Here is a 27911-nt window from a genome sequence, read left to right as displayed (position 1 = left end):
TCCTCCTCCTCCTCCTTTCTGCCGGCGAGGCTGCTGCTGCTGCTGCTGCTCCTTCTCCCTCCGGATGGGGCTCCTCCGGGGGCTGCCGCCCAGCCTGGGCCCCTCCTGGCCGCCTTCCTCCTCCTCCTCCTCCTCCTCCTCCTCCTCCTCCTGGGGGCAGCCCCTGCCCAGCCAGAGCAGCCCCTGCAGCAGCAGCAGCAGCAGCAGCAGCAGCAGAAGCAGCAGCAGCTAAGGGCTCCGGAGGAAGAGCAGAGGGAAGCAGAAGAGAGGAAGAAGATGTCTCTGCGGACGGCGCTGGCCCCGGGCAACGAGCGCAACGCCGAGGCCCCGGTCAGCCCAGCCTCTTCGCCCCCTTCCATCCCCTCCTCTCCCTCCTCCCTTGGCCCCTCTGCCTCCCTTTTGGGCCCCTACCATCCTCCTCCTCCTCCTCCTCCTGCTGCTGCTGCTGCCTTTGGGGAGGGGCCCTGGGTCTCCCTCCCTCTCTCTCTCTCTCTCTCTCTCTCCTTCCTCTTCCTCTCCATCCTTAATTTCTTCCCTTTTGGACCAAACATGGCTGGAGAGAGAGAGAGAGAGAGAGAGAGAGAGAGGCCTTTTCCCTTTGGCTGAAAGGCCCCAGAAGGAAGGAAGAAGGGGCTTCAGCCTCACCATCTCCCCGAGCCCCCCTCTTTCCTTGCCCCCCCCCACCCTAAATATGCCCCCCTCCAGCCCTAAAGTCCCTGGCGAGGATGGCTGGGTGCCAAGCCTTTTTGGGCGCCATGCCCATCCTTGGCTGCCCATCTCTGGCAAATTTGGGGAGGAGGGCTGGTGATGGGGGGCAAGAGGGTTTGCATGCCAGCCCCCAAGTGTCAGAGAGAGGGAGAGGTGGGCTGGGTGCCAGGGCTGTGCCGCAAAGAGGGCAAATGGCCTCTTCCCTCTACCCACCATCCCTTTCTCTGCTGGCATCCTTGCTATTTTTGGGGGGAGAGGGGGCATGTTAAGGCCACTAAGCCCCCAAAGTACCCACTGGGCACCCTATGGCTTGCCTTATCCCTTTCCCTGCCATGCCCAAGGCCTTTGCTATGCCTGCCAGCCAGGATCGGAGGGCATTAATTTGGCCAGCCGAAGCAGGGCTTAAGGGGGATGTGTGTGTGTTTGTCTAGATGATGATGGTGGTGATGGTGGGAGCCAGCACTTTGTCTTCCATCTTTCAGTTGCAGTTGTGGTTGTGGTTGTCTGTTTTGCCCTGGGCCCTGACAGTGATGCTTCAGTGCCAAGCCTTAACCAAGAGGCCAGGCCCAACCACCATGGCCAGCGCCTACAATGACCAGGCAAGAGCAAGCTGCGAATCCAAGGGGCTTCCCATCCAGTGATGCTCATTGGGGCTATTCTTTGCATGCGTGCACCCCAAATGCCAGGGCACCCCACAGGTTGGCAGGTGAACATTTCCGCCCCCCTGAAACTGTGTTTGGTCTCTGCTGTAGCTTGTGGCGAAAAGGCCATTCCTGGAGCCATAAGATTAGATGGGAATGGCATCCTGTCTTGTCTGGAGGACTCTGGGAGTCGTAGTCCCCCAAAAGCTCAACCCTCCAAGCTGTCAGTCCTTGCAGGATTTCTTTCCTCTCTTTGCTCCCAAGCGTGCCTTTGGAGTGCCATGCTTCCCTAGGAGCCATCAGCCATTTCTGGCTCTTGCAATGCCCCCAAAAGCAATTTCTCCAGGCAGTATGGCAGTATTGGGGTTTCATATACTAACCACAGTTCACCTCTATGCAAGCTAACAGTTATCCCCAATAACATTTTATATATTCAATGGGGAATCAAAGATCGCAAATGTCTCTTGGAACCACAGTCACAGTTGCGTTAATTCTGTTTGTCTACGAAATTGTCTTCCATGGATGTAAGTTTGTGCTTTTGGAGAGTGTTTTGTTGCAGGGGATTGGTTTTATAAATTCACAGTAAGGGGCTAGTCCTTGTGATGGTGCTGCTAAGAAAGCCATGGATGGTGTGCATGTTGTGTGTTTCATTTGTTGCCGTGCCCTGCCTTGATCCATAGGGAGAGGAAGGTAAATGATCATAACCATAATAGCTGTGGCAGAGGAATGCAGAACTCATTGTGAAAGTTGTGTAACCAATGCTGGTTTGGGGGAATAAATTATGGGACAGGGGCTTGTGCATCACAAAATGCATTTTTAAACTATGAATGGAAGCATCTGGGTGAATGAGAGGAGGGACCTCAAATCATTCTTCCCTACTTTGTCATCCCATTCTTTAAACACACCATCTCCCCTATTCACTGAGTACAGTGGGACTATCCCTGTCTAGGAAAGCATACATAGAAGCGTTGGGCAGTTTTTGGTTGCTTTTTAGAAGATCCAGCTTAGCTCTTGGGTTAGAGTCATAGAGTTGGAAGAGACCCCAAGGGCCACTCATTCCGACCCTTCTGCCATGCAGGAATTCACCATCAACGCACCCCCAACAAATCGCCATCCAGCCTCTGTTAAAGACTAGGCTAGGCTTGGGAAAGCTGCTTTTCTCTCCATGTCTAAAAATGGTGGGGACTTAAATACCTTGAATGCACCAGATCCTGTCTGGTCTTGGAAGCTAAGCAGGATCAGGCCTGGTTAGTATCTAGATGGGAGACCACCATGGAATCCCAGGTGCTGCGTTTTAGAGGAAAGAACTGGCAAACCACCTCTGAGCATTCCTTGCCTAAGAAAGCCCTACAAAATTATGGGGTGGCCATGACTTGAAGGCACATAGACATTCACATAGGCCTAAATACCCCAAAGGCACCAAATGCTATCTGAACATGTGAGCTAAGCAGGGTCAGGGCTGATTAGTAGTTAGATGGGAGTCCGCTAATGAATATATATAAGGTGCCACAGGCTGCATTTTAGGGGAAGGATCTGGCAGAACCACTTCTGAGGATTCTTCGCCTAAGAAAACTCTACAAAATTTGTGGGGTTACAAGTCAACAAATGAAGGTGTGCATACACACACACATGGTAAAAACAGTGGCCTACCTTGCGAGGTTGTTGCAGGAAGGAAGTAGGGGAGGCAGTGACATGGGCCAGATGTGATATGGATCGAAAGGAAGATGATAGCAATAGTAATAAATGGACAGGGAACATTCTCAGGTGTGTGCACAATTCTGCTTGTAGTTGTGCTTTTGTGTTTGTGTGAGAGCAAGAAACAATACCAGCATAGATGTGTCTTGCAAAATCCTGTCTTCCGGCAACGTCATGCGCCCAACATGTCTGTGAATGGCGTTTGCTCCGGCAGGTGAGGCCGGCCTCTTGTCTAACACTTTTGGCTGTTGGCATTTGCAGATCGGGGACTCCGCCCTGCGTTGTTGTTGTTGTTGTTGTTACTGTTGTTAACTGTTGTTGCTGGTTGACAAGCCTTCCCTGAGAGCTGCCAGTGCTGCCAACCACCACTTTGTTTCCATGGAAGCGAAGCCCTTGCGGTGCATGGCATGCGCTCCTCCGCCGTGGAACCTGTTTGGGTGCCAGCAGCCCTCAAACTCACCAAGCAATGCTGTAGGAGGAAGGGTGCCTCTGAGCATGGGCAGAGAGCAACCTTAACCCAGCAAACTGGTTTTGGGATTTGATGCATGTGGTGACCATGCATGCTCTGCTCTCCTTGAACTGCTATGGCATCCTGGGAACTTTAGTTTGGTTCTAGTGCTGTAGTGCAGGGGAGTCGACTAGAGCTTTCTAGCAAGAGGAATCAAAGTACCTCACCAGCCTACAAATCCCAGGATACCATAGCAGCTAAAAGTGGTGCCATATTGCTACGACCGTGCAGTGCGGAGATACCCAAACATCAGACTCGGTTGATGTTGTTGGACTGAATCTCCCATCAACCCTAGCAAGCTGATGGGGGATTGTGGGTGTTGCAGTCCAATAGTGCACTGCAGGGCTACACCTTGCTCATTCTTGCTTTAAGTCCATGGGGCAACCTCTGTAGTATATATTCTATTTCAAAACTGCTGGTGAAACAAAGCAGTTGTCTCTCTGTCACAATAGATGGATCTTTTGCCATAATAGAAACAGGAAAGGAAAAACAAAACAAAACACTTTCCCTCTAAGACAAAAACCAAAGCATTGATATGTTTACAGGTCTTCTTTTCTGATATGCATCATTCGCAATAATTTCTGAGAACGCTGCATTGTCCTGGCATTGTTGGGAGTAACACGAACCAACCAAAATAATCCCATTAATCCTTTGAAATTGCAGCCGTTGTTACACGATGAGTAATTGTTAGGATAGCTCTCTGCCCCACCTGGACTATTTTTGGGTCCTGCTAGTTCAAGGATCAAGCGTTGACCAGAATGGAGACTAAGGCCAAGAAATCAGAAGAAGACCAGGAATGGCAAGAACCAGAGAAGATCCTAAAGTGTAAAGATACACAACTGAGGACTAAAGTCACAATCGTCCAAGCCATTGTATTCCCCATTGCCATGTACAGACGTGAGAACTGGACAGTGAAAAAGGCGGATAAGAGGGAAATCAATTTATTGGGGATGCGGTGCTGGAGAAGAGTGCTAAGGATACCGTGGACAACCCAAAAGACAAACAAATGGGTCCTTGAACAGATCAAACCTCAAATCTTCCTGAAAGACAAGATGATCGAATTGAGGCTGTTGCACTTTGGCCACATCATGAGAAGACACAACTTTATTGGCAAAGACAATAATGTTCGGAAAGGTGAAGTAGGAAGAGAAGGAAAACATGAAATGATTCTAATAATGTTATATTTTGTGAGCCTCCTTGGGTCCCTTTTTGGGGAGAAAGGCGGGCGAAGGAGTTTATCACACTGGGGCCAATTTCAGCCTTAGAGAGAGGTTCTGAGGGCAGGGAAATGTCTAATTAACAATTTGTAAGATGCTCTGATAGCCTTTTGGCTGAAGAGTGGGATATAAATAATAATAATAATAATAATTATTATTATTATTATTATTATTATTATTAATGCACATTTCAAGCATCCGGCAAACAAAGCAGAAATGGCGAGTAATTGCTCGAATGGTTATCACATGCAATTGCACAACTAAAGTGATATCGGGAATGCATTGTCGCTAAAATCCTGAAAGTAAAAAGAAGTGCTTTAATGCTACTTTGCGACCACTTTAATGGCGGGTTTTGCACAACGTCGTGTGAAATTGTTTCGTGTAATGACGCGATTTTTCCAGGATGTTCAAGGGATAAACTCTCGATCTCCTTTGTGTGATAAACTCCATAGAAGTCAAATAAATAAGTAAATAGTTATTGCCTGCAAGAACGAAATTTGCAAAGATTTCCTTGCCTGCTTTGATTGACAGACTCCCCCATAGGACTCCCTGGTAGAACATGTGGATGGAAGGTAACAGATACACATGCATGTGTGTGTGTGTGTGTGTTTGTGTGTGCGACATACACACTCACACTCTGCCTCAACACAAAGAGCCCTTGAGTGGTGCTGTTTTGGGTGTGTTCCAGCTTCCTTGCTCAGCTGGGATGGTCTCCCTCGGTGAGGTTGTGTGTCTGCAATCTCACATGGAGTGACCCAACCGCTCTACCGGTTTCCCTTGAAATGGGAGTCGCTGTGGCTTCTCTGGAAAGTTGTCTTTAGGGATGAGGTGTCATCGAAGCAGGGCTGCCTCCTCTGTTGTTGTTGTCGTCACCATCTTTCTGATTTCAACAGCGGATGGGACTTCAGAGGTGGATTCCTGGGCAGAAAGGATGTGCCGGTTCATTGGAAAACAAGCGCCGATGAGTGAAGCTTCCCTCTTGAACCCTCGTCCAGACCGAGCCGTTTTGGGCACTCCTGTGGAATATTCTCCCTCCTGCTGGACCTTGTGAGACTTTGGCGTTGATGCAAAGTGAAGCATCCTGGTTTCGGCAAACCAGATCCAGGCCTGACCCCAAAGGAGACGAGATTCCCAGCTCTCCGGATCAAGAATGTGAGTCGGTGATCTTTAACAGAACCTGTCCGTCCATTCGTTCGGTGGTGGATTTTCCTTTTCGTAGCAACGTTGGTCATGGAAGCAAACTTGGTCTTTGAGTCAAGCTAGACCATAAAGATGGTCTAGTTCAGTGGTTCTCAACCTGTGGATCACAATCCCTTTGGGGGTTGAATGACCCTTTCACAAGAGTCACCTACGACCACCAGAAAACACATAGCAAAATTATAAAGTAGGAATGAAAATAATTTTATGGTCGGGGGTCTCCACAACATTAGAACTGTATTAAAGGGTTGCAGCATTGGGAAGGTTAAAGACCACTGGTCTAGTTGGATGGAGACCATCTTATTCTTGAAGGTTCACATGGTCTTTGTCTATTGAGCGGACGTTGTATTATTGGCATGGGAGCCCACAAAACCTTGAGGTCCAGGAGCTTTTCTTTGGACTGGGGAGAAAGGACTCAAGGATCGTATCGGTAAATGAAGTAATAGCTAGATGGCGAGATATTTCCGTATCTGAAACAGGTCAGAACATCTCAAGCTGTTGTTAGGAGGTAGCCAAGTGTGTGGGTGTTAAATCAGGTTTCGCTCCAGTCTTAAATGTGCAAAGCTGCCCAGGGTCAAGTGTTTTCTCTTTCGACCCTCATTTGCAAAACTAACAACAATGGTTGGCCTTCCTTGTAGGTGATCTTCGTGAAGAACTCAAAGTACTGTACAAAATGCCAAATACGCTTAGAATTGGCCTTAAAAAAAATCCCTTTCCCCCTGTGTTTCCAACATGTGTTTGGAATGCATTTTGTTCTGTGCTTTGCACTTTGTTGTGTCTTTGTGGCGGAAAAGGTTTCCCCTTTCTTCCTTTTTTGGTGTTGGGGTTGTAAAAGCATCATCCCACGTAAGTTGCAGGGCCACAAAAGTTGGGGTGTGAAGGTTTGCATCACATGGAAACAAACCAGCAAACAGGTTTTTGTGAGGTTTTATATGGTTTGCGGAAGGGCAAAGTTGCTTCTTCACATTTCAGGCCAGCTCTCCCTACTTGGCTTTTTATTTACAGTGGTCCCTTCACATTTGTTGGGGTTAAAAGTGAAGGACCCCCATGAATGTGGAAAAACTGCACAAATAACAAAATGCTAAGACAACACACCTCTCTAGGAGTCTCCAAGTCAACATCTGCCAGTCGCTGATCATAGAATCACGCTGGAGGACCTACAAATGCCTAGAGAAGTGCTTCCTCTGGGAAATCCTAGATTCTATGGTCAATTTCCAGCAGAGTTGCATTGGAGGACCTAGAGGTTCCTAGAGGAACCATATTAATCAAAACAGCAGATGACCAAATCTGCAAAAGTCGAAACTGCAAATGGGGAGGGCTGACTGTAATATCATCCATTGAAGATACCTTCACAACCACAGGTTTAAAACCCTATAGAGCTGCTGTTCTCAACCTAATGGTGTCAAACTGCATTGTTTCTGCAGTGCAGATGCAACCTAAGCTCAGTGTCAGTGTGGGTCCAGGTTTAACTGCCCCTTTCTTGGGCTTGGACATTGGGCACTATGGAGAAAGTGACCATCTCTTCTACAGGGTCTGGAGGGGAAGGATATCAGCAGAACACTTTGGGCAGATACGTCTAGGGGCCTTTCTCTTACGCCAGCAATTGGTGCAAGCATCCCTCGCTTAAAACAGGGAGATTCCAACACCGCAAAAGGGAGAGCAGTTCATCTTGTGTTGGCTAACTTTTTCTCAGATCTAGAGCCAGTGCAGTGAAGTGGTTTGAGCATTGGATTGTGGAAATAATCCAGTTTGACATCACCTTAACTACCATGGAATTCTGGGAACCGTAGTTTGTCCTGGCACCAGAGCTCTCTGACAGAGAAGGCTGAATGCCTCACAAAACTACAATGACCAGAATGCCATAGTATTGAGCCAGGACACTTAAAGCAGTCTCAGACTGGATTATTTCTGCACTGTGGATGCAGCCTACGACTCTGGAGTTTGTTGTTGTTGTTGTTGTTGTTGTTGTTGTTGTTGTTGTGTGCTTTGAATTGATTTCCAACTTATGGTGACTCGAAGGCGAACCTCTCATGGGGTTTTCTTGGTGAGTTTCTTCCGAGGGGATTTGCCATTGCCATCCTCCGAGGCTGAGAGAATGTGATTTGCTGAAGGTCGCCCAATGGGTTTCCATGGCTGAGCCCTGGTCTCCAGAGTCGTAGCCCCATGCTCAAACTGCTATACTATGCTGGCTCTGTAACGAATAGACCAGGGTTCAAATCCCTGCTCAGTCGTGGGAACCCATGGGTGCCCTCGCTCAAGTCACACTCTCTCAGCCTCAGAGGAAGGCAAAGGCAAGCCCCCTCTGAGCAAACCTTGCCAAGAAAACACTGTGAAAAATCCCTTCTGCTTTCTTTCGTTGTTTGACAGAAACGCTGGGCATCCTTTTGTTAGTTAGTCCCAATTAGCGCCAACCCATCAGTGGTCGAATGGCGAGTCAGCGGGTCGATAAAACTAATGGATTCAATGGCTCTACACTAGCCAGGAGTGATGGAGAATTAGGCTGAAATCTCTTTCCCCCTGTGATTATTATTTATTTTTTCCTCCTGGTTTTGGAAAATGAAACCTCTCCAGACTTCTTCCTCTTGCTCGCTTGCTTGGACTAAAAGTCCTGCGATGCATCCTTCCTTTCAGCTAAACCAGGGATCCATCCTCTTTGCTCTTGTATGCCACTCTGCACAAAACACTCCTGCAGTGTCCCACACTAGCCTCAGAGAATTGCCCTCCGCCTTCCAAGCCTCCAAGCATGCCGCTTATGTCCCAGTGCATTATTGATGAGCTTGGAGGTTGTGCATGTGTGCATATATGTGTGTGTGTGTGTATTAAGGGTCTGTGCATGGCGCTTTCCCTCCCCTGCATCCCCCACCTTGCGCTAGCCTGACAGGCAGTGCGCTCCCACAATGCACCGAGGCATTCTTCCTTCGCCTCCCATGGGAACGTAAAGGCAAGAGCTCTTTCTGAAAGGCCAACCCACGACGGCGAGCCTGAGAGCAATTCCCCTCCTTCTTCCAAAGAAAGGAAGAAAACCCAACAAGGCCAGGGATGCTTTTTTCCTCCTGAAGCACTAGGGTCACAACACAGCTGACCTTTGCTGTTCGCTGGATCCCCCATTCCTCCGTTCTTTGGCTTTGGCTTGGCTGGGGATCCAGCCAGATCCCTGATCTTGACACCTCTGGGAGGTTTGGATCCCTGTCCCAGAATGCACTGCTGCCGGCCAAAGCTGCCTCCTTGGATCGGCACCTGTCACCCAGAGAGCTTCATTTGGACCCGTCTCTAATCCTCCCTCCCGCCTTGTGAGTCTTGCTTTCCAATTACACATTTCAGATTTTCCATTTGGACCCGTCTCTAAGCCTCCCTCCTTGCGGGTCTTGGCTTTGCCATTTGTGGGTTCAGGGATTGGGTGTCGGGGTGAGGATTAGGGTCACAGAGCCACTTTTGGAGTCCATTTAATCTGAGGAAGAAGGTTAGCTTGGAGGGCTTAGGAAGGGAACCTTTTGGGTGGATGTTGGCAAACACTTTCCCAGATATGCCATCTGCTCGGGTGGGGAGGAATGGAGGTTTGGGATCGGAAAAGGCATTGACAGAAGGGTTGGGACGCCAGACTTTGGTTGACACATGTGGGTGTTTGCAGAAAATAGGGGATGCAGCTTTGAAGGGGAGGGCAGGGATGGAAATAGGGTCATAGTGGTGCCAAAAGAGGATGACAACCGAGTGGATGTACAGGCTGTGGTGTTTTAGCTGAGACTATGCTTGCATTTGCACTGCAGCAATACAATTTGACACTGCTTTAACCGGCATGGCTCCATCTATGGAATCCTGGGATTTGTATTTTGCGTTGTGTTGACCCCTCCATCAACCAGACCTCTCTGACAGAGAAGGCTGAATGTCTCATAAAAAGATATGTAAAAGAAGGAAACTCCCTCCCTCCCGCAGGTACATGCATGAACTTCTTTGGTTACGCATGCAGTTGGGTGGCAGTGGTTCCCAAGCTTTGGTCCTCCATATGTTTTGGACTTCAGCTCCCAGAATTCCTGACTGTTGGCTAAGTTATCTAGAGCTTCTGAGAGCTGAAGTTCAAAACATATGGAGGACCAAAGCTTGGGAACCACTGGCAAAAGAACATGTCGCATTTGTGGGTGTGGTAAAATGTATGAATAGCAGTCCCTTGTGGACTGAATCCAGAGCCAGGGAGCCTTCCAGCTATAATTTGATTTCTCCAGGGAGTTGGACCAGGCACAGCGAGTGCCATGCCCCCAGAGAAGTAGTCATCTTATCAGTCCTTTCTCTCCATGATGGTCTCCTCCAGCCACGAGCCAAAAACACAGCGTACAATAAGTTCCTAAAAGGCTATTTTGTTTTGTTCTCATGGGGAACAAGTAACAGAATGTGCAGCCGCTGCTTTGGCTGGTGCCCGCTTACTGTGCCCAAACAAACCTTCACTACCGGTGGGAAAATGTGGGAAAACACCTCTGGAGATCACTCCTGCTTTTATTTTGTTGTTAACCACCCTTGAGTCTGTCCCAACGCATGGCAACCCCATGGATGGGATGTCTCCAAGACACTCTGTGCTCTGCTCAGGTCCTGCAAATTCATATCCATGATCTTCTTCATAGAGTCCATCCATCCAGCATGCACTCTTCCTCTCTTTCGACATCCCTCCATCTTTCCTAGCATTATTGTCTTTTCCAGTGTGTCGTTCCTTCTCATGATGTGACCAACATACGACAACTTTATCATCTTGGCTTCCAGGGAGATTTCAGCTTTGATCTATTCTAGGACCCATTTGTTTGCCTTTTTAGCTGACCATGATATCCTCAGCACTCTTCTCCAGCACCACATCTCAAACGAAGTGATTTTCCTCACTGTCCAGTTATGGCAATAGGGGAAACAATGGCTTGTACGATTCTGGCTTTCCTGCTCAGTTGTATATCTACAGTAGTTTTTACTACTGGTCCACCCTTTTGCATCTTATGTACCTTTCTAGGGATGGAGAGACCCTCTGTCTTCTTGCCTTTGTTGTTGCTAATGGGACATGTTTAGCCCAGTGGGCAATTCGGGTGCAGGACTGGATAGTATTGAAAGGGCATGCTCCTTGGGTCATGCACATCCTATGTGCCAAGACACACATACACACACTCTTAGTCTGTAGAATAGGGGCTGGAAAAGGACAATCTGGAGGCTATGTCTCCAACCCCATTGGGCTGCCCCTAGTTTGGGGTTAGGGCTGTATAAGTGACCAGAAAAGTTCAACTGATTCTCCATTGAGTCCTTGGAACAGGAGCACTTGTGGTGAGGGATGGTTGTTGCTTTTGAACAGCTCTTTGCAGGCAATAGGGTATACCTTTGTGTTCTATTGTTTGAAACTGGATTTTCTAAAAGTATGATTTACAGGAAAGATGGAGGAAAGAAAGAAGAGAAAAAAGGTGGAAGTAGATTGGATACGAATGTGGGCTAGACATGTACTTTGATTCATTTACTGGCCTCATTTCTGAAAAATCATTTTCTTGACATTCGCATCTCTAAAACAAACATTTGTTTCTGAGCAGATAAAGCAGTGAGATGGTCTAGGAGAGATCTGTCCTCTTCCGATTTCCAAATGATTCTGCAAAGCTGTTTTCTGATCTGGGTCTGGCTAGGAAAATGGGATCCTGCAGGTTCAAACACTTGATATTTGTTTTATTTATTTATATATTTATTTATTGGATTTATATCCTACCTTTCTCCCAAGAAAAGATTCAAGGCGCCTCACAATAATTTAGAAAGATCAAACTAAAACATTAATTCACCAAAGTCAGAAATTCTAGGAGCCAAAGTCCAAAGCGTGGTCAGCAGTAACTTTTCTTAGTTCTGGCAAAGCGGACGTTTGGAAATTTGGCTGGGAATCCTCTGTTGCGGTCAACGTTGCACAACTTTATTCATACAATACTTAGCAGAGGCCCTAAGGAACCCTATTTACGAATTGCAAAGACGTGTAACGGGATAACGGCAAGAGTGTCCGTATGCACATTGGGAATCCCTAGCCGGTATCCATTTGCACATCCCATCCCATTGGGCATCTCTTCTGATGTGAAGCAGTCATTTTGGAAGCTCCTCTAAGTAGTAACGTAAAAGTAGCCCTTGCTGGATTGGGAAACTGCTCAGTTCTATTTCCTGCGAACATAAGGTCACTTAAGATGATGCAAGTCCCCAAGTGAATTCTGCTCTTTGCCCTTTTTTAAAAACAACAACCGGTCTTTGCCTTGATAAGAGAGCTATTATTCTTGTTGTTGTTGTTGTTGTTGCTGCTGTTGTTTATATCCCATCTTCCTCCCAGTATAGGCACTCAAGGTGGCTTGAGTCATCCTTTCCTGTTGGGTTGCCAACTCTGGCGTAATGGTTTCAGCATTGGACTATAACTGGAAACCAGGGTTCAATTCCTGGCCATGAAACCCACTGGCTGACCTTAGGCAAGTAACACTCTCTCAGCCTCAGGGGAAGGTAATAGCAAACCTCCTCTGAACAAACTGTTCCAAGAAAGCCCCAGGATAGGGTTGCCATAAGTCTGAAATGACTTGAAGGCACACAACAGCAACAGCAACAATAACCCCAACTTTGGAGGGAATGGAAAACCCATCAGCTGCTCTGCTTCCAGCAGACTTTGTGCAGCCCTGGAGAGCATGAGGGGCCCGGGGTTCAAATGGCGGCATGGCACTGGCTGTCCCCACTTGCTGTTGAAACAAACCCTTGCAGGATTTCCACCTCGCTCTCTGCATCAGGCTGGGCTCCGCGTCCCGTCCTCTTCAGTGCGCACAGAGAAAGCAGCTTCTGAGGCAGAAAAATCCACCTCCCGGCTCTCCCGCTTTGGTCCGCTTAGCAAAGAAATGGGGCAGAAAAGTGTCCCTTTGTGCGAATGGAGGGCAAGGGGCTGGAGGAGGGATGGAGGGCGAGACAGGCTGGAAACCTGTGACTAGGGACCAGTTGTGCACTTCTGAGTTGGCACTGGGTCTTTAGGAATAGCATCCAAGAACCTGCAGGGTTAGATAGCTACACCAAACTCTCTGATGAAGAAGCTCCTTTTTACAAAGTCTCTTTCTGCTTTCCCACCCTTGCGTTCCTCTTCATCCTCTTGTCTAGCTGGAAGGTTTTTTAGCAGCGTCAGCCTTGGGAGCATGATGAAGGGGAGGCTGGAGAAACACAGATTTTCACTATCAGGTTGTAATAACTTGTTTGCAGTAAACAATGCAATGTAGCTTGTCAACAAATCTTGCCAATAAAACCCCATGATAGGTTCACCTTAGGATTGCCATAAGTCAGAAATGACTTGATGGCACACAACAGCAACAACAGTTCGCATCATGCAGTTACAGCTCTGCAGTTTCATGTCTCTCTCCTCCTGTGGAATGCTGGGATTTGCAGTTAAAGGAAGGGTCCTAAGAATTCTTAGCCAGTCACCCCAAACTACACAGTCCAGGATTCCACAGGTTGCAACCATGGCAAGGTAAAGTGGAACCGTAACACCATAGTATGAATGCTCTTGGTCTGGATCTGAACCCAGAGCCCTGCTTCCATCAAGACTGCTCCTGGCTGGAGCCCAACTCTTAACCATCCCTTTCCAGCCTCCCAGACCAGCTTCCATCTTGAAAAGGGCGAAGGGAACCCGCCTTTCCTCCTTCCCGTGCGAAGCGAGGCGGTTTTGTCAACCTGGGCTGGGCTCCATCCCAGGAGTGGCTGCCTTTCAGGTTAGTTTTCATGCCCAACCTACTCTTTTCCCTCTTAATATTAGGATGAGCCACTTTGGGGCCTTTGAGAGCCATAGACTGGCTAACTGGTTCGTGGGGATTTTTCTTTCTTTAATTCCCGGGTCACAGCCTGGATGAGTCAAAAGGCAGGATCTTTTTTACTGACGTTTCCGTAAGCTGCTGAGACTGAGCATGGCTTTAGTGTGTCAGAGTAGCGTATCAATTGACATCATGGTGAGGAGGAGGAGGATAGAAGATGTGGGAACTTTGCATTCAGAGAGACTGGGAAAGACCGTCACTTAAAAGTAGATTAGGATTGCCAAAGTGAAAACTGGAGAGGGCTCCTGTACTTTTGACAATGCTCTGTCTCTTTCATGCCGGTTTCATTTAGATGCCTTATTTCATGTTTCTGCAAAGTGGTATCAAAGTGCTATCACTATGTGGTGTGTGGATGCAACCCCAGTGTGATTTTAACTTTCCATGATGCTCTATTTCACACTGGTTTCTTTAGATGCCCCATCTCATGTGTCTGCAAAATGGTATCAAAGTGCGATGACTACAGTATGTAGTGTGGATGTGATTTTAACCCTGTGGGATTTTAACTTTTGATGATGCTATGACTATTTCACATTGGTTTCAATTGGGTGCCCTGTCTCACGTGTCTGTAAAGTGGTATCAAAGTGCTATAACTATGTGGTGTAGATACAACCCCTGTGTAATTTTACCTTTTGATGATGCTCTCTCTGTTTCACACTGGTTAGTTGGATGCTTCTTTTTCATGTATCGGCTTTAAAGTTTCCCAACTTAAGTTTTCGTTTCCCTTTTCACCTTTAGAATTGCACAAAATAGGGAAATTATTTGATTTTTTTAAAAGTGTGAATGAAAGCATTAACTTGGCTCTAATAGTCACACTCTCTCAGCCTCAAAGTATGGCAATGACAAACATCCACTGAATAAGTCTTACAGAGAAAACACCATGATAGGGTCGTCATAAGTCAGAAACAACACTAAGTACTGGAGAGACTCCAGCCAGCTTAGGGGAGGATTTGGGCAGAGGAGAAAGGGGCATTTGGATGCTTTCTCCAGACCTGTGCCAGGGCTGTTAGGCCTTCTTGGCTGCTTTGCTCTTTGCCTCCTTGATCTCCATAATCTCCTTGGACTAAAGATCTTTTGCTGTCTAAGCTTGTTAAGGCGACCAGCCTCCCTGGGGACGATTCTGGGACTTGGACCTACCAATTGCAGAGACTTTTTGCCAAACCCTTCTAGTCCTCCATCCCAAAGATGCATCTCAAGGATGCATTCAGATTGCAAGAAGCAGGAAAAGGGGTCATTTTACGGCTGTCTTCTTATCAGCTGCAGCTTGGAGAGAAACGCCTTATTTTGCTCAGTTCCAAGAAGAGCTTGGGAAATTTACATTTCTGGATTACAACTCCCCAAATCCCCTATGACATTAGGGAGATGTAGTGCAGAAAAATTAGTATTTCTGAGGGCCAAAATGGTAAGTCCCTACACTGCTAGGACTTCTTCTTAAGGGAATTGGTCTGCCAAAAGATCACACAAATTGGCATCTTGGCTAATTTGCCAGCTAAGCCCTATTTGCTTCTACCTGTTTTCAAGAGTCCTGTAATGCAAAATGTTCCCTTCTCTTCTCCTCCTTTAAATAATACAGTTTGCATCTCCCATATTTGAAACGCTTGGGACTAAAATTGTTTTGGATTTTTCCAAATTTGGAATATTTGCATTTTATATATATATATATATATATATATATATATATATATATATAAAAATATCTTGGCACTGGGACCCAAGTCTAAATAGGAAAGTCATTTATGTTTTGTGTGTACTGTATATATCTCATACACATAGCCTGAAGTGAATTTCATACACAATATTTTTAATAGTTTTGTGCATGAAACAACATTTGTGTACACTGAACACTCAGAAAGCAAGAGTGTCACTATCTACAGCCACTGAAGTGGACAATTTTGAATTTTGGACTACTTTGGATTTTGGAATTCCAGATAAGGGAAAATCAACCTGTAACAATAAGAAAAGTTCTTAGAGTTACAATGCATCAGTGAAATTGGGTGATAAAACACAACACTATAAAATGCTAAAATACAAAAATAATATGTTATTATACTAAAACAAACTCCTTATGTCGCTACATGTCTCAGCAGCCTTTCCCACTGTAACTCTATGACTCTGAGAAATGTTTGTCTTCTTGGTTCTCATGTTATCCGTTCCTTTCTTCCCGAAGCACCAGCGCTGCCCGGTGGTGACCCTTGACCCGGCCCCAATCCCGGTGACGCCGCCGCTTTCCCCGCAGCCCTCCACACTGGCCAGCAGCCGCTCCGAAAAGGGCTCATCATGGTCCAGCCGCTCGCTGGGCGCCCGATGCCGCAACTCCATCGCCTCCTGCGCCGACGAACAACCTCACATCGGCAACTACCGGCTCCTCAAGACCATCGGCAAGGGCAACTTTGCCAAAGTCAAGCTGGCACGGCACATCCTCACTGGCAGAGAGGTGAGGTGGGCAGGACGGGGGGGGGGGCATGGGTAGGGTGGCGCTGACCGGTGGCTGCGCTTGGATTTCGGCATGTAGTTTTGGTGGCGCATGTCTGCATTACGGTACAGTGGGCCCTTGTTATTTGCTGAGGTTGGTTCTAGGACCCTCCGTGGATAGCAAAATCCATGGATGCACAAGTCCCATTAAATACAATGGCACAGCAAAATGGTGCCCCTTATATAAAACTTCATTGCATTGGAATATTGAAATATAGAGTTAAAAAAAAACAAATATAAAATATCCGTATTCTAATTCATATGAGAGAATACGATCCTTGAGATAATTGGGTGTGAGTTTGTATAGGGCTTTGTTGGTCATAACTAGCACTCTGAATTGGCCCTGTTTTGTTTTCTTTAAGGTGGCTATAAAAATAATAGACAAGACTCAGCTGAATCCAACAAGCCTCCAGAAGGTAAGTGTGAATGGCTGAAGGGAAGGAAGGGCTGGGCGGCAGGGCAAATAGATAGCCAAGCCAGGCTCTTGCTAGCCAGTAAGTGGCTGCGGCTATCGGGGCTGCCATTGCAAAAGTTAGGGGACCACTTAGTGTTGATGGATGAGTGCATAAAGGGTGGGTGTACATTTGGGGAGGTGGTTGTGATGTGGGAAAGCTTGGGGGGTTGAGCTCTGATGCAGAGCATGAACAAATTAATTTTGGTCTTGATGTACAGATTACATCTCCCAGAATCCCCCAGCTTGGTAAAAAAATTAAGGAGAGCTCTTAAATTTGTGGCCCGTGAAACACTGAGGTCTTAAATGTAAGAAGCTCCATTGTCAGTGGTGTCACGTGGTATGGACCACACCAGGTGAGGGTAAACACAGGTGGGGTAGTCACTCACCGTCCAGCCCAAGACCCCCCTGGCCACCCCCTTCCACCAGACGGAACACCTCTGCCATCCATCAGCTGTGGTCACTGGTGGGCATTCTGGGAGCTGAAGTCCAAAACTCTAGAGTTTGGGGACCACTGCTTTATGGCTTTTTTAGAGGGGGGAGATGCATTGATTCATTTATGTATTTTATGACTGTTGTACACCGCCCTGGTTTTATAGAAGGGTGGTATATAAATAAAATTTTTATTATTATTATTCTGGCTGAGGGGTCCCCATCCTGCCAAACCTTTGACCCATCCCAGCTCCCCAAGACCACTCCGATTGTAATGGAGGAGGAAGAGGAAGATGCCTCTCAGTCTCCCTTTTGCAGCCACCGGTCCATTCCCTAATTAGCACCGGGAGTCCAAGTTGGTCGCTGTGGAAACGCCATCTCCTGCCAGCATCTCGCTGAAGGGGAAGATGCGGGGGGGAAGGAGAGATGCTAATTAACAGCCCGATTTTCCAGGCCAAATGAGCTCTGAAAGATTTTTTTTGAGGGGGGGTGAGAATTGAGGAAGGAATAGATTTTCATTTCAACCCCCTCCGATTTAGTTATTTGCCCCAAGAAAGTCCCATGGTCCCCATCCCGATCCAGCCGTCATCTCAGTTGTGGATGCAAACTGGTGCTTCCAATACAGCATGGCTGGGAAAGTCAGTATGCCCCAATGTTCACCCCCCCCCCCACCCCAAAATGCACATAGTGTCACTGTCAGCCACTTTCCTCCTTTAGAAATGATAGTATAGCAGTTTGAGTGTTGGACTATGACCCTGGAGATCAGGGCAAAAAGACTGATGAAGGGGATGGCAATTGACTATCCACCTTCCTCCGGTTTCTCATCTCTCGCTTATTTGGTTATGTCTTTGTTTATTTCAGCTCTTCCGAGAAGTAAGGATCATGAAGGGTCTAAACCACCCCAATATTGGTAAGTTTGAGCCAGAGGGGAAGATGTCTGCCATGTAGGCTGGTGGATGATGGGAGTTGTCATGCAAAACTCTGGAAGGTACCAGATTTGGGAATGGTTGGTGGAATGGATAGAGCATTGGACCTGAAATGAAAGTTTGATGGTGTTCTCTACTCCTCTCAACCATGAAGACCAGTTTCTCAGCTTAACCCGCATTACGTGGTTGTTATGGAGAACATACCCCCATTTACTGAAAAATGTGGGATGGGAACCAGTAACTCCTTGTTAATGGTTTAATTTTTAAAAAATCTATTTACAGTGGGCTCTTGGTTTTGGCTGGGGTTTGTTTCCAGGACCCCTGTGAATACCAAAATCTGTGTATGTTAAAGCCTCATTAAATGCAGTGGGAAATAAATAGTGTCCCTTATATTAAATGGCAAAATCAAGGTTTGCTTTTTGGAATGTGTATGAATGTGTACATATATATATATATATATATATACATACATACATACAGTGCATGTAATATTTTTCAAGTGGTAGATGCTTGATTCCACGGATAAAGAATCCACGGATATGGAGGACTGACCGTACATGGATTGATTGCTTTCTCATCAGGCTTTATTGTATCTCATTGATGTTTTCTTTTCCTTGTGGTTATGTGCCACCAAGTTGACTTTGACTAAGGGCAACCCTATGAATGAGAGAGTGCCATCAGCATCAATTCTGGAGAAAGAGTGAGGGGTTTAGAAACCCCAAGAATGCATGTGCTCTATGTCTGAGAAGCCTAACTTGGATTAACTTTAAATTGGTCAATTGCTGGTATCAAGGTTGAGTACTAAGGTCTTACCCAAAACTCTGCTTCTCTGAAGTTGGCATCAGGGATGTCCTGGTTGGTGTCTGGACACTTCTGTGGGCCCAGGGTCTAAAAGAGCTGATGGGATCTCTCTCTCTTCATTTCAGTGAAACTTTTTGAGGTGATAGAGACAGAAAAGACCCTCTACTTGGTCATGGAGTACGCTAGTGCCGGTAAGTGCCATTTGGCCCCAATCCAGGGATTCCCAAACTCCTGCCTTCCAGGTGTTTTGGACTTCAGATCTCAGAATACCTGACCATTGGCCAAGATGACAAGAACTTCTGGGAGCTGAAGTCCAAAACCCTTGGAGGACCAGCATTTGGGAAACATTGTCCTAATTCTACACTTGCGCTCCCCTGCCATTTTGTGCCTGCCAGCGCTGTCCTGGTCCGCTCCGCTCCTTTCCCTTTGGACGTCTCTGAGTTTCTAGTTCCTTCAGGGCTCTTCCATACCATACAAATTATAGTGCAACGATTCCAGTTTAACTGCCACAGTCACATACTGTGAAATTATGGCATTTTCAGTTTGTTATGTCATTGCCGTGTGGCTTCAAGTCGTTTCTAACTTAGGGTGACCCTAAGTCAAACGCACCATGGGTTTTTCTGGGGCTGAGAGTGTGTGACTCGCCCAAGAGCATGAGCATTTGGGATTCTCATCCAGAGAGCTTGATGGGCTCCTCAGACTACAATTCCCAGGATTCCATGAGTATGGCAGATAAAGTGAAACCAATGCGGTATAACAGTGTGAAAGGGCCCTCAGATGCAAAGTTTTTAATGAGTGGCAAATGCATACAGGAAGTCGAAGGCTTTCACGGCCGGAATACATATTTTTTTGTGGAGTTTTCAGCCTATGTGGCTGCGTAAACTCTTCCAGGACACAGCCATGTAGCCCAAAAACCCCACAAAAAAACATTTCATATAGGATTTCAGAGGCCTGGTTTTGTGTAGCTCTGGGCTGTGGCCCCAAAAGCTGGGGTAGATTCTGAGCTGTGCGGCTGTGCCGGTTGCAAAATCCCATTGAAAGCAAAGTTTGGTGGTTGTAGGATGACAAAGACAGCTGCACAGGGAAGGACAGGACACAGACAACCCAAACAACAGTCTGCTTCTCTCGCCTCTGTTGTACCTTTATTCTCCTGGAGCTGCTAAAATTGGACATGCACACATGCCCCGTTCTGTAGAAAAGATCCCCAGCCCACACAAAAACTGGTTACTTGACCGCTGAGCTCAACAGCCGCCTGCCAGCATCAGCAGTCAGAGCATTTCTGAGATGGAAACCCGGGATTTGCTCCTCGCTGCACCTTGCCCAGAGGTGCCAAGAGAGTTTTGCCTTTCAACCGGTTTCTACAAGGCCTTTGAAGCTATTTGGAGTCCTTAAATCTCCAGATGCAAACAGTGTGGGAGAAGCGGCTCAAATAACCAAAACTGTAAAGTTGCTTGGCATCATTGGATGCATGTATTGATTTATAGCTCACCTTTCTCCCAGTGTGGGAAGAGGAACCGAAATAACAAGTAGCCCAACCTGTGTTTCCATGAGCAATATGTTTTTAGGAACTTTAGGAAGATTTTGTGGAGCCAGATGCTTGTGCCAGCTGGATTGCCGTCTCCGACTGGCAGCAACAGCTCTTTGCAGTTCAAACAATATTATTTCCTGGCTCTATCTAGGGATGCTGCAGGGTTTGGACCCAGCACCTTCTTGCATATGACTATGGGATGCTGCCTTTTTACCAAATTGGTCCTTTGGGTCTGTTAACCCACTGTTGTCGCCTCTGACTGCCACAAACAGCTCCCCAGGATTTTTACAGACAGGATTGTTTCCTAACCCTTCTTGTGTTGGTTATTAACTTTAAAGCCCTACATAGTTTGGGTCCGGGTTACGTACAGGATCGCCTCCTCCCATATAACCAATCCCATACACTCAGGTTCTCAAGGGAACGTTTTTTTCAACCAGCCAGGACTAGACTTGATTTTAGCATTGAATTTGTTTTAATTATTGTAATAATTTAATTCTATTTTAGTATACTATTTTTGTTTGTTTTTAACTGTAGGGTGTTTTTTTAATGTTATAAGCCAGCTTGAGTCCCAGCCTTGGGAGAAGGGCAGGATATAATAATAATAATAATAATAATAATAATAATAATAATAATAGACTGGCAACTGTCACCCAGAGGACCTTTTTGTCGGCCACCCATAGACTGTGGAATGACCCACTGGGACAGATTCAATTAAACACACTATCTAAATTTAAAACAATATTAAAGACCTATCTTTTTCAGCAGGCCTACCTGGTTGGTCTTAAACTATGGATTTTAAAACTTCTTTGTTTTAAATTTAATGTTGGATGATTTTAAAGTGTCCTATTTTTATGTGTTGTAACTTAATGGGTTTGAATGGTTCTGTGTGTTTTAATCTGTGTTGCATCCCACCTCGAGTTTTGGGGAGAGGCAGATAAGAAATACTACTACTACTACTACTAAGTACTGCTACTACTACTACTTCATTATCACCACCACCATTTTGGGAGTCACTTCTGGGGGGTTTCCTATTCAAAAAGTTTTTTTAAAAAATAACCAGGGCTGCAGCCGCACTGCAGAAATAATCCAGTTTTATTATGATAGTTCCCAGAACTCCATAGCATTGAGCCGTGGCAGTTAAAGTGGTGTCAAACTGGATTATTTCTGCAGTGCAGATAGGTGCAAGATCTGACCATACTTAGCTTCTGAGATCGGGTGTCTTTAGGGTTGGGCATTGGTGCCAGGATGGGATGGTGGTACTCGGTAGCTGGCAGTCCCAGGAAACCTTCTGCCCTCTGTGCATGTTTTTAGTAGCGGTACAAATGTGCCTGGAAGGGATACAGATGTTGAAGTCCTTCTTTTGGTTTAGTGGCCACTGATACATGCCAGTCAAAGCAGCTGTCAGTCAGAGTGAGGGGAGCGGCAGTGAACCAGGAGGCAAACCACCTTGGCGCTCAGACCCCAGGGATAGACATGCAATAACCCATCCTCCTTGGGCTGCAAAAGTCCAACTGGTCACAACCTCTTTCCCCCCCCCCCCCATTTCATAGGAGAAGTCTTTGACTACCTTGTCTCCCACGGTCGTATGAAGGAGAAAGAAGCCCGGGCCAAATTCAGACAGGTAGGGAGGCGTTCAGACATTTACGTCTGGGGTAGCTGGGTCCCACAGAAAGGGCAAGGAGGCAAGGGAGCATATGGGATTCATTGCAAGGGAATCTAAAAGGAACCCAGGCTGCCTGTAGGCCTTGTGAAACGCAAGCCAGCCAGCATGGGTTTGGTGCAGAGGGAATATCGGCTGCTCCCGTGGCAGTTTCACGTGGCCAGGGATTGATTTTCTGCTGCTCCGGCCTCTGGGCGGAAGATCGATCCTGCCATCCTGGGCTTGCTTGCTTTAAAAGGGACACTCAGGATGAGCAACGATGGAGGGAAGGAGGGGGTGCAGACGTCATCTCTCGGCAGGAAAGGGAGAGATGTGTGTCGCGCACGCAGGCATTATTAACTCCTCATCTTTCCCCCTTCTAGATTGTGTCTGCTGTGCATTACTGCCACCAGAAGAACATTGTCCATAGGGATCTGAAGGTGACTGCTTTCCTAATTCCTCCCTTCCTCTTTAAAAACAGACAAACAACCTTATCAGGTTGAGGCTCCATTATTCTGAAATACTCCAAAATCCAAAACAGTCCGCATGGGTGGCTGAGAGAGTGACCCCCTTGCTTTCTGATGGTTTCCTATACACAGACTTTATGAGGAGTTTATTAGGGCCTTCCCCAGAATATGGAATGGGTCTTCCTCTTTATGGCTGCCTCCTTTCCAGAATTTGGGAAAGTTACCTCTCTGGGTGAGGAATACAAGTCCCAGAATCCCCCATTCAGAATAGAGCACAAACCACTGGTTGTCTTAATAAGAAAGCCCTTCTCTGGTTCTGAGGTTGTTATTTTTTACTCCTCCATCCAAAACTAGGAGTAAGGTTGTTTCCAGACCTTGACAAAAGTTACTTTTCTGGCCATTGGAGGTACTGATTCTGAAAGTTGTAATCATTTCAGTGAATAGATCTCTCCCTCTTGCATTGACTTAGAAATGTGACTTTTTTTGAGCTATAACTCCCAATGGTCTTGGTAGCTGGGGGATTCTGGGAGTCGTTGCCCCAAAGACATCACTTTCCCAGGCTGTGCTCCTTTCTGTCCCTGAAGCATTTCATTCCTCTGATGGATGTGGTGGTTGCAGTCCTTAAATGATTCTCCTGTCCTCATCTTTCCTTCTCCGGTATCAAACAGGCCGAGAACCTCTTGCTAGATGCTGATGCCAATATCAAAATAGCCGATTTTGGGTTCAGCAACGAATTCACGCTGGGTTCGAAGCTAGACACCTTCTGCGGGAGCCCTCCCTACGCCGCGCCGGAGCTCTTTCAGGGCAAGAAGTATGATGGGCCCGAAGTGGACATTTGGAGCCTGGGGGTGATCCTCTATACACTTGTCAGTGGCTCTTTGCCCTTTGATGGGCAGAACCTCAAGGTGAGGCTAAGAAGGAGGAGGGGATGGAGGAAAGGGGGAGATGCAGTTAAAGCAGCATTGAACTGCATTAATTCTGCAGTGTGGATGCAGCCCAGGAAAGAGAGGGACCAGCAGGCCCATCCAACTAGAAATACTCTTCTCACCAGTGATAGGAATGACATGTAGTTTGTTTTGTCCAAAGTACTTAGAAAAAAGGTCTTGATGATGGCGATGGTGATATTTTTTATTTATATAGCACCATCAAAGTGCATGACGTTTTACAAGTAAAACGACAAGAAGGCAGAGATAAGGCCAAAGGAGGGGAAATGTGGATGATCGGCTGGCTAGGAAGGAGAAGGTTGTTGGCAAGGGCCAGGTAATGCAGCACAGGGAGCTTGGCATTACCCTGATGGCATCCTCCTTTTGTAGGAGCTGCGGGAACGAGTCCTACGTGGCAAGTATCGCGTCCCCTTCTACATGTCCACAGACTGCGAGAACATTCTCCGGCGTTTCTTGGTGCTGAATCCAGCCAAGCGCTGCACCCTGGAGGTGAGGATCCCTGCGGGGAGAAAAGGATCCCAGACCAAAGTGGAGAAAATGGAAGGACAGGGAAGATGGAGATAAGCAGCTTGGTGACCTGTTGGCGGGAGCTGTAACTGGAGCTGAGAAAAGCCCTTTTGGGGGTCTCAGACTCCCAGGAGTCCACTAGCCAGCATCAAATAATGAGCTGACTTGAATCCCATTCTGGGAGAAAGAAAGGCTTGGAAATCCAATAAATAAATAAGTAAAAACTTGTGGCAGAAGAGAAGAGCTGCTGCTTGAAGCAGGGATTAAAGCAGAGAATAGATAAGATCTGAAGGTCAGTTTTAAGGGGTTGGACAAGACCGAGAAACACAACTATATGTGCCCAGAAACCCACTTCCATTGAACCATAGAGTCAGAAGAGGTCTCCAGTGACCATCCAGTCCATCCCACTTCTGCCATGCAGGAAGACACCATCAAAGCAGCCCCAACAGATGGTCCTCCAGCCTCTGTTTAAAAGTCTCCAAAGGAGACTCCACCACTTTCCAAGAGAGCATCTTCCTCTGTCAAACAGCTCTTAACACCAGGAAGTTCTTCCTAATGTTTAGGTGGAAACTCTTTTTCTGTAGCTTGCACCCTTTGCTCTGTGTCCTATTCTCTGGAGCAGCAGAGAACAAGCTTGCTCCCTCCTCAGTATGACACCCCTTCCAATGTTTAAACAGGGCTGTCATATCACCTCTTAACCATCTTTTCTCTAAGCTAAACACCCCCAGCTCCCTAAGCCTCCCCTCATAGGGCTTGGTGGTTTCCAGACCTTTCATCAGAGTTGCAAAACCCCTGGCCCATGCTGGCTGGCGGATGCTGAGAGTCCTCATTGAAAAATGCAACTTATTCCAAGCTCAGGATGAGGCTGAGGAGATGGGTGGCACTGCCCTCCTGCCCTCTGATGGTGCCCAGGGAAGGCTGATAGATCTGGGGTGTCTTTTCTTCCTTCCCCCTTTCTATTCCCAGCACAAGCTGTTCCTCCCTTCTTCCTTTTCTTTTCTCCTCTTGGAAATGCAGTGTCCTTCCTCTGGACCCCCAGGGCAGGAGAAAGAGAAAGGCGCAGCTGGTGCGCTCGCCTCCTCCCAAGGAAAGGAGATGCCAACCCATCCCTGTTTCCCAGGCATGCATCAGCGCCACCGCCGCCAACCTGTTTCCCTTGCAGGAAGCGCCAGGCCTTTAATTAGCTAATGTCTCCGTGGGATCTGGCCCTTCCCACCGACTTGCCTTGCCTCCTTCCCTGCCCCCCCTCCGCGGATGTCTGTAATTAGCCTAATCGACTCAGGGATAATTATATGGTGTGTGTTTCAGGGGGAGGGGGTGGGCTAGGCCCATCTGCAGCGCCCCCACGTGGCACTTCCAGCCTGGCATCCTTGTTTTCTCCTCCCTTCGAAACAGGCATGACGGTTGGGGGGCAAAAAGGTCTCATGTTTGAATCTGGCGTGAATCCTTCAAGAGTGCCCCTGAGCATGTCCCAAGGGCATTCCCCTCACCACTGAGTTTTAGAGGGAGGCACTGCTGAAAAAGCCCCCTGTATTGGGGACTGAATATGCCCCAGCCCCATTTTATGAACTCTTTTCTTCCCTCACTCCTCTCTGCAGCAAATCATGAAGGACAAGTGGATCAACATTGGTTACGAAGGAGACGAGCTAAAGCCCTACAAGGAACCCGAAGAGGATTTTACGGACGCAAAACGAATCGGTAAGTGGGTGGGATGTAAAGTAGGTGGTGATGAAGGTCCTGCAAAGTTGCATCATGAGCCCAAAAAGGATTTTGCAGATGTTAAACAACTCACTAAGTGGGTGTAACATAAACTCATGTAACGTAGTTCCTTGTAACTAGTTCCTTTTGGAACCTGGGTGGTAATAAGGGTCCTACAAAGATGCATTGAACAAGGAATGAATTGGGTTATGTTGGACTAGCAAGCCATTTAGTTGTTTCAGCAAGCCATTGAAGAGTTATAGGCCTGTTGCAGACAGCCAAAATAAAGCTGCTTCGGGTCACAGTGGAGATATGATGTTTCAATGATGCATGCGTCCTAAGAGTCCAGAAGCCACACCAAAGCCATGCTCCAGTCCTTAGGGCTGGAGCATGGCTTTGGTGTGAGTTCTGGACTCTTAGGACGCATGCATCATTGAAACACCATATCTCCACTGTGACTCGAAGCAGCTTTATTTTGGCTGTCTGTAACAGGCCATAGCAAGCTATTGATGTTGCTTCTCTGGAAAAGTTACTTTTAAGAGGCATTTCTAGAGGCCTAGGTGTGTGGTGCCATCTTCTTATCAGTTCACAGGTTGGGTTTTCCTTCCCTTCTCAAGCAAGGAATGAAAAATATTAGATGTAGTAGCTCGAGCTTTGGACTGTGACTCTGGAGACCAGAGTTCAATTCCCTGCTTGACCATGAAACCCATTGAGTGATCTTGGGCAAGTCACATTCTCTCAGCCAGGGACGTAGCCAAGGGGGGGTTCTTGGGGTCCGGACCCCCCCTTCCGTTAGAAAAATGAATGGTGCGTGCTGCTGCGCTGCCGCACCCAAGCCCCAATATAATGGTGGCACTTAGTCTGGACCCCCCCTTCCTAAAATCCTGGCTACGTCCCTGTCTCAGCCTCAGAGGAAGGCAATGGCCAACTTCCTCTGAACAGATCTTGCCACGAAATCCCCGTGATAGGGTCGCCATAAGTCGGAAATGGCTTGAAGGCCCACAATACACACAGACACACACACACACACACAAAGAACTGTGTAACAAACAGCTACCACAGCGAATTGCCTCCCCTTAAACCAGTGCTTCTCAATTATTTTGTGTCATGCCCCCCCAAGAAGAAGAAAACATTTCGCGCCCCCCGCGCGACTGTAAATAGTATCATTTGTCTATAAAATTGTTATAAGTACCTCTGCATAACATACCTTTACAGAGCCTCGTGCCCCCCTTTATGAAGCCTCACGCCCCCCCTGGGGGGCCCGCCCCACTATTTGAGAACTACTGCCTTAAACTGTTTTAAAGGACTGCTTTTAACAGGAGTGCTGTAGTTGTGTATTCTTGTGTGGCTGGGCGTTAGACTAGATTGTCCCTGAGGGTCCATTCCGACTTGATGATTCTGTGATTCTGTATAGCCTTTTAACCTGTGCGTGAGCCATTGTTTTAGCTGTATTTGATTTTAACTTAGATTGTGAGCTACCTCGGATCCCATCCTGGGAGAAAAGTGGGTCATGAATTAAATAATTTAATAAGAAAAATATCTGTAAGGTTGTGCAGGGGGCCAGCTGAGCAAGAGATGAGGGGAATGTGAGTGGGTTTCATCTCATGGTGGCCTTTCCTGCCACCTCTGTCCTCTCTTTCTTCCCTCTCGCTCTCTCAGAAGTAATGGTGGGCATGGGCTACACACGCGAAGAGATCAAGGAAGCCCTGACCAACCAAAAATACAACGAAGTCACAGCCACTTATCTCCTGCTGGGCAGGAAGACTGAGGTGAGGAAGCCTGGTAGTGACTTGATGATGGGTAGGCAGTGGGCAGAGAGGGGCCCAGGTCCTTCAGCCTAGAAGGACCAAGCCCTGGGGGAAAGAAGCACAAAGCAGGAGGTGGATGGGTGGGCAAGCTGTTATTGGGGTCCATATGGGAGTTGCCCACCTATCCCACCTCTGTCACCAACTGGGAGGGTTGCTCACTATTCCACTATCCTTCCAGCCACTTTGAGGGTTGTCCTCCTGTCCCACCACTATGGCATCTAATGTGTGGACCTTCTCACTGCCCTCGTGGTTCCCTGTGCAAGACTTTTATTTGTCTCTAATGCCACCCCTGGATACTTCCACCCTTCAATCCATGTGCCTGAAATCAAGCACTCCAGCAGCCCTTAGCTTTCTCGGAGACACAAGTACACGATACAATCCCCATATCTGCAAGACCTATAGCCATAATTTCATTTACCCCGTTCAAGAGAAAAAGGTCCTCTCTAGGCATCTGGGGGTCT

The 27911-nt window shown here is 47.2% G+C and overlaps 1 protein-coding gene across 6 annotated transcripts in view; it reads left to right on the top strand.

Annotated features, from left to right (window-relative positions):
- Positions 1-188: 188 nt before the first annotated feature.
- The window catches only part of MARK4 (microtubule affinity regulating kinase 4), a 39640-nt gene continuing 11917 nt past the window's right edge, over positions 189-27911 (top strand). For 4 of the 6 annotated variants that reach the window (XM_089478719.1, XM_089478721.1, XM_089478723.1 and 1 more), the window contains exons 1-11: positions 212-330; positions 15945-16211; positions 16612-16665; positions 17994-18042; positions 18985-19050; positions 21938-22008; positions 22410-22466; positions 23162-23398; positions 23807-23926; positions 25543-25642; positions 27302-27411. In XM_089478719.1, coding sequence (XP_089334845.1) covers positions 277-330; positions 15945-16211; positions 16612-16665; positions 17994-18042; positions 18985-19050; positions 21938-22008; positions 22410-22466; positions 23162-23398; positions 23807-23926; positions 25543-25642; positions 27302-27411 — 1185 coding nt within the window. In that variant the 5' untranslated portion in view covers positions 212-276. Of the gene's footprint in view, positions 331-1852; positions 1874-15944; positions 16212-16611; positions 16666-17993; positions 18043-18984; positions 19051-21937; positions 22009-22409; positions 22467-23161; positions 23399-23806; positions 23927-25542; positions 25643-27301; positions 27412-27911 lie in introns of those variants that run through there. The other 2 variants (XM_089478724.1, XM_089478720.1) reach the window with 2 other exon arrangements.

The sequence above is a fragment of the Sceloporus occidentalis genome, unplaced genomic scaffold (assembly GCF_023333645.1).
Source record: "Sceloporus occidentalis isolate IW3139 unplaced genomic scaffold, rSceOcc1.0.p SCAF_13, whole genome shotgun sequence".
Taxonomy (NCBI): domain Eukaryota; kingdom Metazoa; phylum Chordata; class Lepidosauria; order Squamata; family Phrynosomatidae; genus Sceloporus; species Sceloporus occidentalis.
The sequence above is the reverse complement of the archived record's forward strand: the minus strand, read 5'-3'. Positions and strand labels throughout refer to the sequence as shown.